The sequence below is a fragment of the Micropterus dolomieu genome, linkage group LG11 (genome assembly GCF_021292245.1).
Source record: "Micropterus dolomieu isolate WLL.071019.BEF.003 ecotype Adirondacks linkage group LG11, ASM2129224v1, whole genome shotgun sequence".
Lineage (NCBI taxonomy): Eukaryota > Metazoa > Chordata > Actinopteri > Centrarchiformes > Centrarchidae > Micropterus > Micropterus dolomieu.
Window position 1 is genome coordinate 11,098,554 of NC_060160.1, and position 13,568 is coordinate 11,112,121.

At 41.0% G+C, this 13,568-nt stretch overlaps 2 protein-coding genes across 6 annotated transcripts in view; both read right to left on the reverse strand.

The window, feature by feature from the left end:
• Positions 1-1,039, reverse strand: part of senp2 (SUMO specific peptidase 2) — a 14,827-nt gene extending 13,788 nt beyond the window's left edge. The window contains exon 1 of the mRNA XM_046063136.1: positions 685-1,039. Coding sequence (XP_045919092.1) covers positions 685-863 — 179 coding nt within the window. The 5' untranslated portion in view covers positions 864-1,039. The remainder of the gene's footprint in view (positions 1-684) is intronic.
• Positions 1,040-2,704: 1,665 nt separating this feature from the next.
• pcnt (pericentrin) overlaps positions 2,705-13,568 on the reverse strand; it is a 39,974-nt gene continuing 29,110 nt past the window's right edge. For 4 of the 5 annotated variants that reach the window (XM_046061758.1, XM_046061756.1, XM_046061755.1 and 1 more), the window contains 15 exons: positions 12,011-12,345; positions 11,786-11,888; positions 10,728-10,900; positions 10,369-10,644; positions 9,993-10,150; positions 9,384-9,513; positions 8,427-9,218; positions 8,111-8,311; positions 7,660-7,878; positions 6,602-6,828; positions 6,438-6,517; positions 6,210-6,351; positions 5,954-6,081; positions 4,599-4,754; positions 2,705-3,149 (listed from right to left, as the gene is read on the reverse strand). In XM_046061758.1, the coding sequence (XP_045917714.1) occupies positions 3,106-3,149; positions 4,599-4,754; positions 5,954-6,081; positions 6,210-6,351; positions 6,438-6,517; positions 6,602-6,828; positions 7,660-7,878; positions 8,111-8,311; positions 8,427-9,218; positions 9,384-9,513; positions 9,993-10,150; positions 10,369-10,644; positions 10,728-10,900; positions 11,786-11,888; positions 12,011-12,345 (3,164 nt within the window). In that variant the 3' untranslated portion in view covers positions 2,705-3,105. The remainder of the gene's footprint in view (positions 3,150-4,598; positions 4,755-5,953; positions 6,082-6,209; positions 6,352-6,437; positions 6,518-6,601; positions 6,829-7,659; positions 7,879-8,110; positions 8,312-8,426; positions 9,219-9,383; positions 9,514-9,992; positions 10,151-10,368; positions 10,645-10,727; positions 10,901-11,785; positions 11,889-12,010; positions 12,346-13,568) is intronic. The other variant, XM_046061757.1, reaches the window with a different exon arrangement.

Sequence of the window (13,568 nt, forward strand, 5' to 3'; positions counted from 1 at the left end):
GTAAAGCTGAATCAAGATCTCTCTATAACAATTTAAACAAAAACCTTAACGTACATAAACGTTATACCCTTCATGAAGGTAGGCTTTATTAAGAAGCTGGTAACGATTGACTGCATTAGTGTTAGCTAACGTTAGGCGTTAACTTACAGTGCATAGCATTTGTGCTAGCCCAAATAGAAATCACATTTGAGTGGCTGTCAAAAAAATATAAGCAAACTAACGTGCTTAAACTAATGCTTTTTATATGGACGTTTTATTTTCGGGAAATGAACTGAGAAATAACGTTACAGCCTGTACGACAGAAAAGAGGTGTTTAACGTTAAGCTAGCACTAGCAGTGCCAATATTACAACAACGTAACTTACCTATAATGCAAGACGATATCTAAGCTAATATTAAATCACGAGTTTATGCTACAGATTGTCCACGCAGGTCAGTTAACGCTCTCTAGCGTTAACTTATTGGTTAACGTTAGCTATGATATGCTGGTTAATGTACGATGACTTTTAACGCTACCCACTAACGTTATCCTTCTTGATAAAGTTGTCTTGTGGATGCTTTTGATAACGCTAACCAAACTATTAAATAACCAGGGGATATAACCGTGTACCGAAAACTGAACTGTTATTAGTTAACACCTAACGTTATATAAGTTCCAAAATAGTCTTTATCTTCAACAACCGACCTCTGGTAGTTCCGTTTAGCCGGTCTGCCGTGATTCTCCTGCCGCTGTGCTCCCGCTTTCACGCCAGGTCGCGTGGGTACCTCCTCGCCAACGTTGCCTTTCCCGGGCCACTCGGTGGGGTTTTGCCCCGCAACGGGCTCAAACAGCGACGATATTCCGTCAACTATCCATCCATACATCCCAGACAAATACGAGAAAATTGTAACGGTGTCTTCTACGCGGGCCAGGACTGTCTCACTACAGATAAGATGTCAAACAACGATCTACGACACACAGCCTGCCATTAACTTAGCTTAGCCTTAGTGTTAGCAGCACTGTGCTGAGCTGCGAAGGATGTGCGTCATGCAGTGTTGATGTTTCACGTAGTGCGAATGTTTTATACATCCACGAAGAACGCGTGGGCGGGGAAAAACAGAAATGGTAGACCGACCACAAGCTGCTTCTGCCGACTTTATAAACGAACGAACACCCAGACCGAGAAGGTAAAGGGCGCAAGTAGCAGACAAGACTATCATTGGCTGCTGCTGAGCTGCTCAGATGTCAATTCTTTTATTACATAACAACGGTTAACGTCCCCTTTATCGCATTTTATTTCTATAATGCTAACGAAATGGGATAAATCCGTTAAATTATTTAGAGATTTTTGATTAATTACACTGTTGTTTGTTTTAAGCAGATCTACTTTAGTCATTTAAATTTCATCTGACAGTAAAGACCTGTCCCCATTATGTGTTTTGTTGTCTTGACAGTCACTAAGATATAGTAATTGGGACGTTAATATGTAATAAAGAATTGACATCAAGCAGCTCAACAGCAGCAAATTATGACTAAAATAGATTTGCTGCTTAAAACAAACTAATTCAGAGGTTTTCAAAGAGTGGGATGGGCCTTCCCAGTGGTGCTCCAAACAGTTTAAGTAAATGGAAGTGAAACAATAGTACATTAGCTATAATAACAGTTTTTAAAAGAAGAACACGTGGAATAGCCTACATGTGTGACCTGGTTAATGAGAGTTTACAGAAACAATAGTTTTGGTGAACTTTATCTTTGTCCGAATCTAATAAATGGCTTGTAATGTATATTGTGTTGTCTGAAGTTATGTCAAACAGCAACATTAGGCTATTTTGCCTCAACTGTTGAGTGTCTGTGAGATCAGGTAACATAATCATGATCCCACAGGGATCCAGGAATTGAGCGAAACTAAACAAGTACAGGCAGGGGAATGGGGGACACCTTTTTCCAAGCTTTGTCTGAGGGGAGGCCCACAGTCTCAGACTCTGAAAAGCCCTGGTGTAATTAAAAAATAATTAAACTTAATTAAAAGTTATGCATTTTAGAAATACAATGCTCATGGTAAGATAAACAAATGTAATAAAGTCAGAAAAGAGACAATATAATGAGATTATACAAAGTCAAAATGTTCACCCACTTCACCACTTTATAAAATTACTTATTTTAGAAATGTAAATGAGTACAAATAATAGTAAGTCAAACATTTAACACAGAAATTTGACTTAGTAAATTCAATCTGTAACTGATTTTGACTTATCACAAGTGTTATTACTTGCATGCCTCATCTAAAAATTAAATGTCATCTATGCAAGACACAATGTCCCTAATCCCACTAATGTTGTTAGAGTGAGCGAGCGTGTGTATGCGATATATATATATATATATATATATACACACACACACACACACACACACACACACACATATACACACACACACACACACACCCCCCTCCCCTCAACAGTATATTTTTAAGTCTGTTCTCAATTATCCTCTAACTGCCTGTGAGGCTTTAAAGCAGCCTGTACATGGTTTGGTTTGTTCCATAGTACCCTGTTCTTGTACTGTAATAAGCTACTGTATTAAAATTATAATGTATACTCAATTCAAGTCCATCTATCCTGTATTAAATGTTAAATAAACCGCACATGGCAAACCTACATCCAATATGGATTGTTTCTTAAAGAAAAATACCCTGTGAGAATTGCCACAAAATAAACTCAGTCTGTTAAAATATTTATCAATTTTATGGTAGAAACATAGATAATACAAAAGACACTTATGGTTCACCTTTATGCAATAATGTGCTCAATAGCTATGTTGATCATGGATTTCCAGTATAAAACCAGTGCAAATTTGGACACATGTACAACAGTCCTATTTACATACAGTAGCGCAAAAGGGTAAAAAATATTAGTAGAAACACAACAACACTACTTTCTCTTGCAGCATCTCAAGAGTGACCTTCAAAATACAGAGAAAAGCAACATTACAATAGAAAATACTGAAAAATAATTTATGTGCTCATAAAAATCACGTCATTAAATAATTCAACACACGTGATATTCCTTTCTACATAGGCGTATAAGGCATGGACAGTTTTGGAACGAAATGCAGACATTCATTCTTTTAGTGGTCGAACAACTTCGGGTCGGGCTGGAGAACGGATGAGCCTATTGGGCACACAAACAAAACCAAAGCATCAGACAGTGTAGATAGCATCATTTTTTTGTGCAAAGCTTAGAAACATAAAATCCATAACGAAGCTATCAAAGTCATGTCAGTTAATTTGGGTAACAGTATATTTTAGGGATGCACCCAATTTTCGGCAACCAAAATTAAATCGGCCGAAAATAGCAAAAAAGCACTTTCGGTGTTCGGCCTAAAAAGTCAAAAGAAATTTGACCAAACAATTACGTTAACATGTCGGCAGTGTGGAAGCATTTTAAAGTGTTTGAGAAAGACGAAAAAATTTTTTGCAGACACTGTTCTGCTGAATTGTCTCCTAGTACATCCACTCCATCTGTGACTACTGACTTCATAAAAAGGCCACAAACGGTCTGACCTGCTTTGAGTGTCACTTTATGAGAAGGCGATTAAGCTAGCCGCACCTACATTTGGAGTGCACACGTATTCAAGCCTTTATGGTAAAGCCACTGAAATGGACCAGAGCGAGCTGACGTGCATGTTAGCGACTTCATCCTGTCAGTTTCTCTCTTTACAGAGACCAGTGTTGCAGTATGAGAGGCTATTAGGTCCTCATGTTGCGATCACATACATTAAAAAATTGGGTCGGGCTTGATGAATTTAGGGCGAGGATACACATGTGACAACATCAGGTTTTCAAAATAAGGTGTCTATACAAAATGGAAATAAGATTAATTGGATTATATTCACATAAAGTATAAAAACATATTACATGTGTCCATTAAAAGTAAATGGACACATGTAATTTACTGGACCCTCTCAGACCCACCTCCTATAGTCTCTCCAAATCCTATGGGACACACTGAATAAAAAGCACATTGACTAATTTATGCAATGGTAAAAAGGCTAAATAAATGGAAAAAATGTGAATGTACTTGTTCAGCATTCAGCAAATTTTCTCATTATATTCGGTTTCAGCTTCAGCCAACAATTTTTATTTCAGAGCATCCCTAGTATATTTAAGAATGATTTATTAAGACAATGTAAATTTGTTAACAAAAACGCTGAATTAAAACTCTGAATTAATGTACAGTATAAGCAAGTTTTGCAATGAAAGATATCTTTTGCTTTAAGTAGACTAAAAGCAGTGCAACAACAATTTCATGATAGCAAATTTATATCAAGGTAAATTTAAATCTGTGTTAGTTGATGTTTGTCATTCTGACATGTACTGAAACAAATGGATATCAGGCAAAACAAACTATGAAGCCAGTGGTAAAGTCATACATTTGCAATATGCAGAAAGGAACATGAATTAACATCAGTAAAGGATCGGAAACCTCCATGGTATGTACGTTTCAGACCAGTGTTACCACGTCTAATCTATTGCACTCAGTGACTGATGACAAGTCCGCACCCATCCTGAAAGGTGCATTTATTGTTTGGCGGAGTGAGTATGTTACACTCACACTCACCTGGACCATTCAGGTAAAGGGGCGACAAGCAGCTCAGGTACAGCCACGTCCTATTCTCCTGCAGCCAGCGCTGCCGATAACCAATCATATCAGGGGAACAGGCTGACTGTATCCTCCTTTCCTCTTTAGGGGGCAGGGCTAAATGAGTCTTGCTTACTAGGTTGGAAGATGACAGAGCACAAAGGTTTTGTGGGATTTAATAACATGCTGTTTTGCAGGAAGTGTTAGGCCGCCTATCACAGAATGACTTGTCTTATACTGAACTCTGTACACGGCAGCGCATCTTCTCTGTGCAGTTTTCAGATCAATGGAAAAACACTTCCTGGAAAACGAGTGACCAAATTGCATCTAATGCTGGGATCAGACGACACAATATTTTTGTCTTTTGATATAGCCATTGTGTCAGATTAGGCGTGAGTCAAATTCTTGCTGTGGCATTGCAAGATAAGGCAAACAACACGTTGGACCACGACTTAATATAGTGTGCAGTGTTTCCCCAACTTGCATGACGTACAGGTGATTGGCCTTCTTTTCCACCTCACAGCACCAACAGTGAATGTTTATGTATGCAAACACTGTTTTATGAATAACAGTGAACCTGGAGCCATTCACATTTGCTTGGCAGTGAAGGCGGGCTCTGTCTTTTTCCTTCCATATCAATTCAAAGACAGTGTACAGAGGGTCATGTCACACCAACAGGTGTTTATTTCTGATAATGCTCTCGACTCCAGGGTGATAGTAAAAAGACATAATTCCTTACATTACCATGTTTACAGTTCACAGGAAAGTGGTCTGAGCTTGATGAGGGCGATGTCAAGGAGCAAGATGTTGAAGTTGTTCTAAAATGCTAGTCTGGGATATTGTGAGGTCCCCGATGCTGCTTAGGCTTCGTCATCTTCTGCTATGACACTAAAAGGGATAAAACTAGATTGCAGGCCCTGAACCTCTTTCGTTGTGGACATTACCAGGCTGGTATTGTGTTGTCTGATCTCGGCATTGGTATAAAACATATACCCAGTGCCCTGTAACATCTCCCAGTGTGATATCCCTTGCTACTACTCCATTAAGGCTTGAACATTTGGGAGAATACTATCACCAGTGTAATTTCTAACCCTAACTGCACACTGCAAACATGTCAGTTTTACAGTTTGCCACTGAGCAGAGTGCAATGAATGAGACCCAAGAAGTGAAAGTGCCCCAGGCCCTTTAACAGAGTGTTTACCTTACACCCTGGCGTTTTCCCACGTGCACCAAATTTATGACAGCTTCTTAAAATATGTTCCACCGTGGTGCATTCATCTTCTGTCCTAAATTCACCATGTTTCACCCCACTACTTTTAATTAATGCTGCTCACTTTGCTTGGCTCCCACCAACCGTTGCTGGACTTTCTCTAGATGGTGGATATATTCTGTCAGGGATCGCTCCGGATCCTGAGACGTTCCTCCTGAATGCCCCGAGGCCAGACTAGTGCTGGAGTACGACCTGAGGAAAGAAGAAAGCTCCCTGATGAAAAATACTTTAAATTTTTCAAAAGAATTTAAATATTTCAAAAGAATCTTCTGCTTCACAATCTTAAGTTGATTAGTCTTTGCTTTATGATGAGCACAAACCTGTTGTGCAACCTGAAAGGTGATTTGCTGGGCGGAACAAGAGCGGACGCTGTGTCTCTGTGGACCGCATTGCTGTCTCTGTTTGGAGGGGATTCATGATTCAACCTCGGCTGTTGTTGCCTTAAAACTTCAGCTTTAGGCCCTGTAAGAGACATTAAGAATAAAAATCCTCATTAAAACACAGTCAAGTGATGCATATTCTAATAAAATGTGTTCAACTGAGCTGACCTGGAGCATGCCAACTGACAGTCCCAGATACAGACAATCTTCTGATCGCTCTGTGCCATTTCCTGGTCAGGAACCTCATTCTGAAAAAGAAAAGCAGAAGTGTGCTTTCAGTTTTATCCATAAACAAGGCCAAGGTAACTCTTAAATCTTGGTACGCTCCCTACCTTGAGACAGCAATGACAACTCGTACTGCAGCCCTAAAACGCCCAAGAGGCCTGCGCTGGGAGGAGAGTGGAGGTGACGGCCGTGCCCCCATATGGGCAATGAGACACAGCGTGGCCTGCTCGCACTCCTGGAAACCTCCCAACAGCAGCAGCAGGTAACGTTTCTGGTACACCAGAGCTTTCCTGAAGCTCTCAGCACGCAGGTAGCGCTCATATAAACGCTGCACCTGCAAACCAATTAACAGGTTATAACTGTTCCATCTCTGTGTTTTATCAGCACAACAGCAGCTCGTTCGAGTTTGTCTGGTAACATTTGCCAACATTGGATTTCAAAGTCAATCAATCTTTACAGTTAGATGAGGAGTGCAGGAAAATGTGTTCAGAAAACCAGAAGTAATTACAGCCACTGTCAGGCTAAGTCTGGATATCTGGTACCATGTTTCCCACATGTTGATCATTTGTTTGAGATGGTCTAAGGTTCTGAAATTCAGTGCTATGTGTTTGCAGCTGACTCGCAACGTAATTTCTGATCAGGGGAGTCATTTATACAATCAGTTACACCATAATGCACCATGCCAGCTGACTTTTCACAGCAAAGGTTTTGACATGTATTAGCAGGAAGAGCACAGTGGTAATTAACATTAATCATGAATGGATTCTATTTAGTTTCTCTTCCAGAGCCCTGCTATTACGCATGCTTTGGCAAGACTTACTGGGACACTGAAACAGAATGGAGCCATCTCTCATGTTATTCATTTCAACTGTGCTCAAAATCTCCACTGTGACAAAAGGTCTGCAGAGCGGTACGTTCAACTGCAAATAAATACACATTTTTGAAGAATGAATAATATAAAAAACTCTATTTAGGATGAGGGCTAATCTATTAGGGTGGGTGTGCCAAAATAAATTAAATCAACAGTATAGGAAACACTGCAGTGACTCATCTTGTAAAATCTGTTCTATGATCTAAAGACAGACAGATTATATTGTTTTTTTAACATTATATTAATTGTTTATGTCATAACAAATGTGTGTAAGTGCATGTGTCTCCCACTGACCTTGCTGTTGCTGATCACATCATTGGTGGGTCTGTTTTCAGTTTCTGTGGTGGCCTTGGCGAGCTCGTTCTCCATGCGGCGCAGCTGTCGCTCCAGGCAGGTGAGTCTATGTTTGAGGGTGGCTCTCTCCTGACTCAGTGATGTCACACGCTCCGTCAGCTCAGAGTTCTCCTTTAACAGCCTTTCCAGCAGATTGGGTGATGATGGCGACGACGGCATCTACCATGAGAAAAGTATAATCATTTTTATAAAATGGTTCGGTATGTGTACACTCCTATAATACCAGCATTAAGTGCATCCAACAGTAAGAGAGTACAGGGGTCTGTGGCATAACACGTCGATAAAGATGTCAAAGAAAGTCCTGGTTTTACTGTGTTGCATATATCATTTGCCAAATCTTTTGTTACAGACCTCTTTCCTGGTAGTGTTTAAGTAAAAACCACTTGTGTACCTGCTGGTTTTGTTGCGTGCAATCCGCTTGCAAGTTACTTTGGAGCTGCTGCGAAGATGCAACCTTTTGTTGCTGCCCTGTGGTTCGTCCAGACAGCCTCTGAGCAGCCATCTCTCTCTCCTCTCTTTCCAGCTCTGCCAGAGTGCGCTGCAGCTCCTGCATGCGCTGCTGGTCCTGTTGCCTCAACAACTCCAACTCGCACTAAAGTCAGAAACATTTATAAGGCGGCGTGTTTGCGTGTATCCAAAATTACTTTAAATATACGTAAAATAAGAGCATTACATTTGTGAAAACAGTGAGTAGATGTTGATTTTACCAGTTTGTTATTGGTCCTCTCCTGCCGTCTCTCCCTCTCCATCTGTTCTTGCCTCCCCTTCCTCCTCTCTCTCTCCCACTGCTCTTCCCTCTCCCGCTCTTTGTCCTTCAGCATTCGCAGTCTCTCCTTCAGCTCAGCTAGCTCCACCCCCTGGTGTCTGGACCGTTCTTGCTCCACCTCTAAAGCACGGCTGGCTTCCCGTTTCTGCTCCTTCAAGGTCTCTACAGTCACGCGATGTCTGGTGGCAGCCTCCTGCTCCCTCTGTAGCTCCTCCCTCCTCAGTTTGTCTTCTTCTTCCCATTTCCTTCTGCTCTGCAGTAACTCAGCCCTCAGTTTGTCCATCACAGCTGCCAGCTCCTCCGCCTGCCTTCGCTCCTGCTCTAGCTGGGCACGCATGTCGGAGATGAACGTCCTGTCTCTGGCTGCATCCGCCTCGTGACTGCGCCTGAGTTCATCCACCTGCCTGGAGCAATGGTCTCTCTCTTCATCCAGCTTCCTGTGAGCATCTGCAAGCTTAGAATGAATTTCTGCCAAGCGAGATTCTGCTTCAGTCAGGAGGCGCTCAAGATGAGTTTTTTCCTCCAAGTTGAGCTCTTTTTGGTGAGCAGAAAGTTGGCGTTCATCTTCTAGCTCCTTCTGGGTGTCGTCTAGGCGTTTCTCCAGCAGCACACTGCGGGACTGTTCAATCTGAAGCTCCCGTCTGAGGTTGCTGCAGGCCACCCTCTCCTGCTCCACCTGACTCTTCAGAGCCATGACCTCTGACCTCTGCTGCTCAGAAGATACTTGCACAGCCTGGAAAGGGTAGTGGAGAGTCAACTTTCAGAATATAAGAAGGGAAAAGTAAAGTAAACTCTGGTTACACACTCTTGGTTACATATTGTTTGATCTTTAAAACTCAGTGGATAACATGACATGATACAGTATATTGAGTATGCATGTTTTTAATCCTCATCTTACGCCTCTCCTTTCTTCCTCCTCTCTGTCCTTGCGAAGACTCAGAGCTCTCTCCTGCTCCAGTTGTTGTCGAAGCTCCTGGACTCTGGTCTGCTCCCTTCTCAAGGCTTCCTCACCCTCTTCTACAGCCAGCCTGAAGAAAAGCACAAATGTAACCTTACTTTCTACCACTTTTGGTAGTATTACATGAAAGCACGTTTGGGCGAGTGGGACAGAAACATGGTGAAGAGAGAGAAGTCCATACTAGCATTGGCAAAGAACGGAGGAACCAAGATTCCCTAAACAATGTTCTAACAATACAAAATACATGATTATTTAGAAATGAGGGAGATGAGCCAGGCGAGTGGTTGATGATGAGTAAAAAAACACAAATACAAAATTGTGAATTAAATAAATCCTAAGAAATAAATAATGCTTTATGTTTTTTGAAAAATTATATACAAATTGGATCAACAACTTTAATACACTGAATGCACAATTTTAGCATACAAAACAAAATATGCCAAAAAAATAATTGCTGATTTTAGAATATACAGTGTAATCGGTTATTGTATAATATGTCAACATGTGGAGAAGGTGTGCTTGTATGCGGTTATTCGGTGTGTGATGTACCTGAGCGACTGTATTTTGTTCTTTTGCGCTTGATGAGCATCATGAGCACATTTCAGTCGTTTCTGGCTCTCCTCCAGCTCTGCCCTCAGTTGCGATTCAACCTGTTCATAGGTGCGGAGCTGATCTCTGTGCCAGTCATCATCACCTCTGTAGTCACTCTGAGGGGAAAAAAGACAATAATAAAAAGAACAGACCAGCACAGATACTGGAACAAATTCAGATATTCAGATTAATCTCTCACATCTTATACCTTAATGAAAACTTAAGTTAGTGGCATGCCAGTCTTTGTATACAAAATTCCTTTGCTTAAGTTTTAAAAACTAAATTTCTGTTCACTAGATGCTTGTAAATTCTCTTTGAAATCACGTAAACTCACTTGTGTGTGTCTCTGGGCCATTCGACAGAGCAGCTCTCGGAGAGCAATCACAGTCTCCTGCAGTGCCCTCTTCTCCTGCTGCCAGCTCATGGGCGGGTTGGAGGAGGATTTGTCCTGATGGGCCAGTAGGGTGGAGCTATCTTCAGAAGGATGCTGCGTCTGACTCAACGAGAAGGCTTTTAAGTCTGAGACATGAGGATGGGTTGAGGAAGTGGCACGACGTTGGGACAAAGTGAGAATACGGCAGCTTTCTTGATACACTTTCTTCAACAGCCCCTGCAGAAAGATGGCGAAAGAAAGTGAGTAAAATATACTTAGTCAAAGAAATAGAATTACTGCCAAGTATAAATGAAGCCTACCTGAAGCTCAGGTGACAATAGGTCATCACTGTAGCTCATACTGCCAGCAGCACTGTCTGTGTTAACTGTGGGGTTAATTCCTCTGCAGCGGAGATACTCAACAAACTGAGCATCCAGCCTTTCAGTCTGTTCCAGCTCCACTCTCAGCCTGGCACCCAATTCCGAACTCACATCTGATGCACAAGGAGAAAATACTAGAGTTAAAGCGGGAGTAGGCAACACTGGAAAACTAGCAAGAAACTGCTAAATTTTGAAAGTATCCAACTGAAAAAAAAACAACAAAATCAAGCCTCCTTTCTTCAAGCCTCCTACCAAAGCCACTCCCCAAAAACACATTTTCATGCGCAACGATTGCACGGGCAGAGTGAGCACAGGTAGATTAGGTAATCATTTGGCTGTGTCCATTATAGCCCTGCGACAGCCACAGATACCTGATTTTTGTGTCAGAGCATTTGATTTATTGATGGTTGTCGGGATGTAAAGAGAATTTCAACAAATATAACCAAATGCTTCTAAAATAAATTGCCTAGCCAAGTCTGGTGATATCCTACATTTCTCTAAATGTCAACCAATTCCATAAAAAGACCAAAACAAACAAGTGATTGATCCTATTAAGTAGTCTGTGCAGCCCAAGCCTGACATGTCTTTAAGCTTCATTTTGTCAAAAAAAAAAAAAAAAAAAAAAAAAAGAGCCACGTTATGGCACTGAGTGACATGTACTCTAGTGAACACGGACACTGTTTATTCTAAGTCAATCTCACATTCACCGTTCTGCTGACTTAAATACTAAACACATTAAATCTGCAGCTGAAAACAGAACTGCTTTGACTTTACTCCTGTATGAGTTTGCCCAGTTGTTTTAGGATATTGTTTAGCTTTTTTTTTATAAAAACGTATTTATTTGTGACCAGTTTTCAAAGTTTCGACAGATCAACCGACAATGAAAATAATAGTTACTTGCAGCCCTAAAGTCCAGTTGCCTTGACTTAGCACTTCCAGATATACAATAACCTGGTTGACTGTCATGAACCTATCAAGCTCAGTGTGGTAATACTCACTGCTGCCATATCCATCACTGGCCCATTCTGGTGCTGACAAAGAGGAAGTGGAGCCAAGAGGAGATGGAGGTGCTGTTAGGTCAAGTCCTTCCAACTCACGTACCTAAGAAAGAAATAACAAATTAAACAATTATTTAACCACATCTGAACCAAAGAAAAAAGTCCAAAAGCTTCTTACAAAAAGGACAACAAAGGTAACATGTATGGAAGTGTTAGACCACATACTCTGTCAGTGTCCAGTGAGTCGAGCATGGAGAAGTTGTCAGACGCTGACACAGAGCCTGGGGAGTGGGTACTCTGTGTGGCTGGATCTGGTGTGATGGTCCTGGAGTGTGGGGGCTCCATCACAACTCTGGGAGAGGTTTTAGCCTGGGGGAGATCCAGGCCTGTGCTGTTCAGAGCGCTGAACTCAGACAGACGTGAGCCGAGAACAGAGGCATGGAACCGTTCTGGCAGTCTGTCTTCGGAGCATTCGAGTCTCCTCAAAACCTCTGGAGAGCTCAGAGAGGCTTCATCACGAGAGACACTCACAACGCCCTCAAAAGCTCTGCAAGATATGTCTGACAGATGAAGAAAATAAATATTGTCATTATGAGAACATATTTCTGTTGTGTTGCCACATCTTGACCCTGTGGAGTTTTAGGCTTCCAAATGTGCTATGGAGCTGGTTTTCAATGAGTCGGTCCCCATTTTTGAGGATGCAGACCAATTGGGTCACTATTCAGTGATCAACAGGTGCTGTGAACAATGTGTCCACAAAAGGTAGGGAAGAACAAGACACTTGGCTAGTAAACATGGATGTAAACAATTTGATTTAAAATACTTAAGTATTTAGTGAGGAAGGAAATGCACACTGAATGTAAACATTTCTTGTTTACAAGTAAATGCCACCTTTTATACCAGAGCATTAACACCACCCACATGTGATAAGCAAAAATAGCTATAAAAAACAAAAAACAAGGCTCAACTAGTGATACTTTGCATATCAATAAATCTACTGCTTTTTTGTTGAAACAGCATGTTTGGCATTTTAAGTGACTTGTATGGATAATAGACTATCAAAATAGTTTGCGATTCATTTTCTAATTGACTGATCAACTCCTTGAAATCAATACAGGAAAGTAAACTCTTTGCAAATTTAATTTAATTATAATCCACACTGCAATATTGAAGCAGCACTTCAATGCATACATGGAAACAAGCTATGTTTGATAATGATAATAATAATAATAATAATCCTTATTTGTAGAGCACTTTTCAAAAACAAGTTACAAAGTGCTTTAACAAGTGTAAAGAATAATACAAAAAAAACAAGATAAGAGCATGAAAAATTAATATGAAATTAGTAAAATACAATAAAATAAAAAGGGATAAAATAAAGTCAAATAAGATCAGGAAAGGCTCTCCTATAAAAGTATGTTTTAAGAAGGGACTTAAGAGTTCACTGACTCAGCCGACCTGATTTCCTCAGGCAGGCTGTTCCAGAGCCTCGGGGCCCTGACAGCAAACGCTCTGTCCCCTTTAGTTTTCAGTCGAGACTCTGGAACAGACAACAGACCTCTGCCCGAGGATCTCAAGGTACGTGCTGGTGCGTATGGGACTAAAAGGTCAGAAATATAACAAGGCGAGAGGCCATGAAGAGCTTTAAAAGTGATCAATAGAATTTTAAAGTCAATTCTAAAACATACTGGGAGCCAGTGTAATGAAGCTAAAATAGGAGTAATGTGGTCATATTTCTTTGTTCTGGTTAAAAGCCTGGCAGCTGAGTTCTGGACAGTCTGGA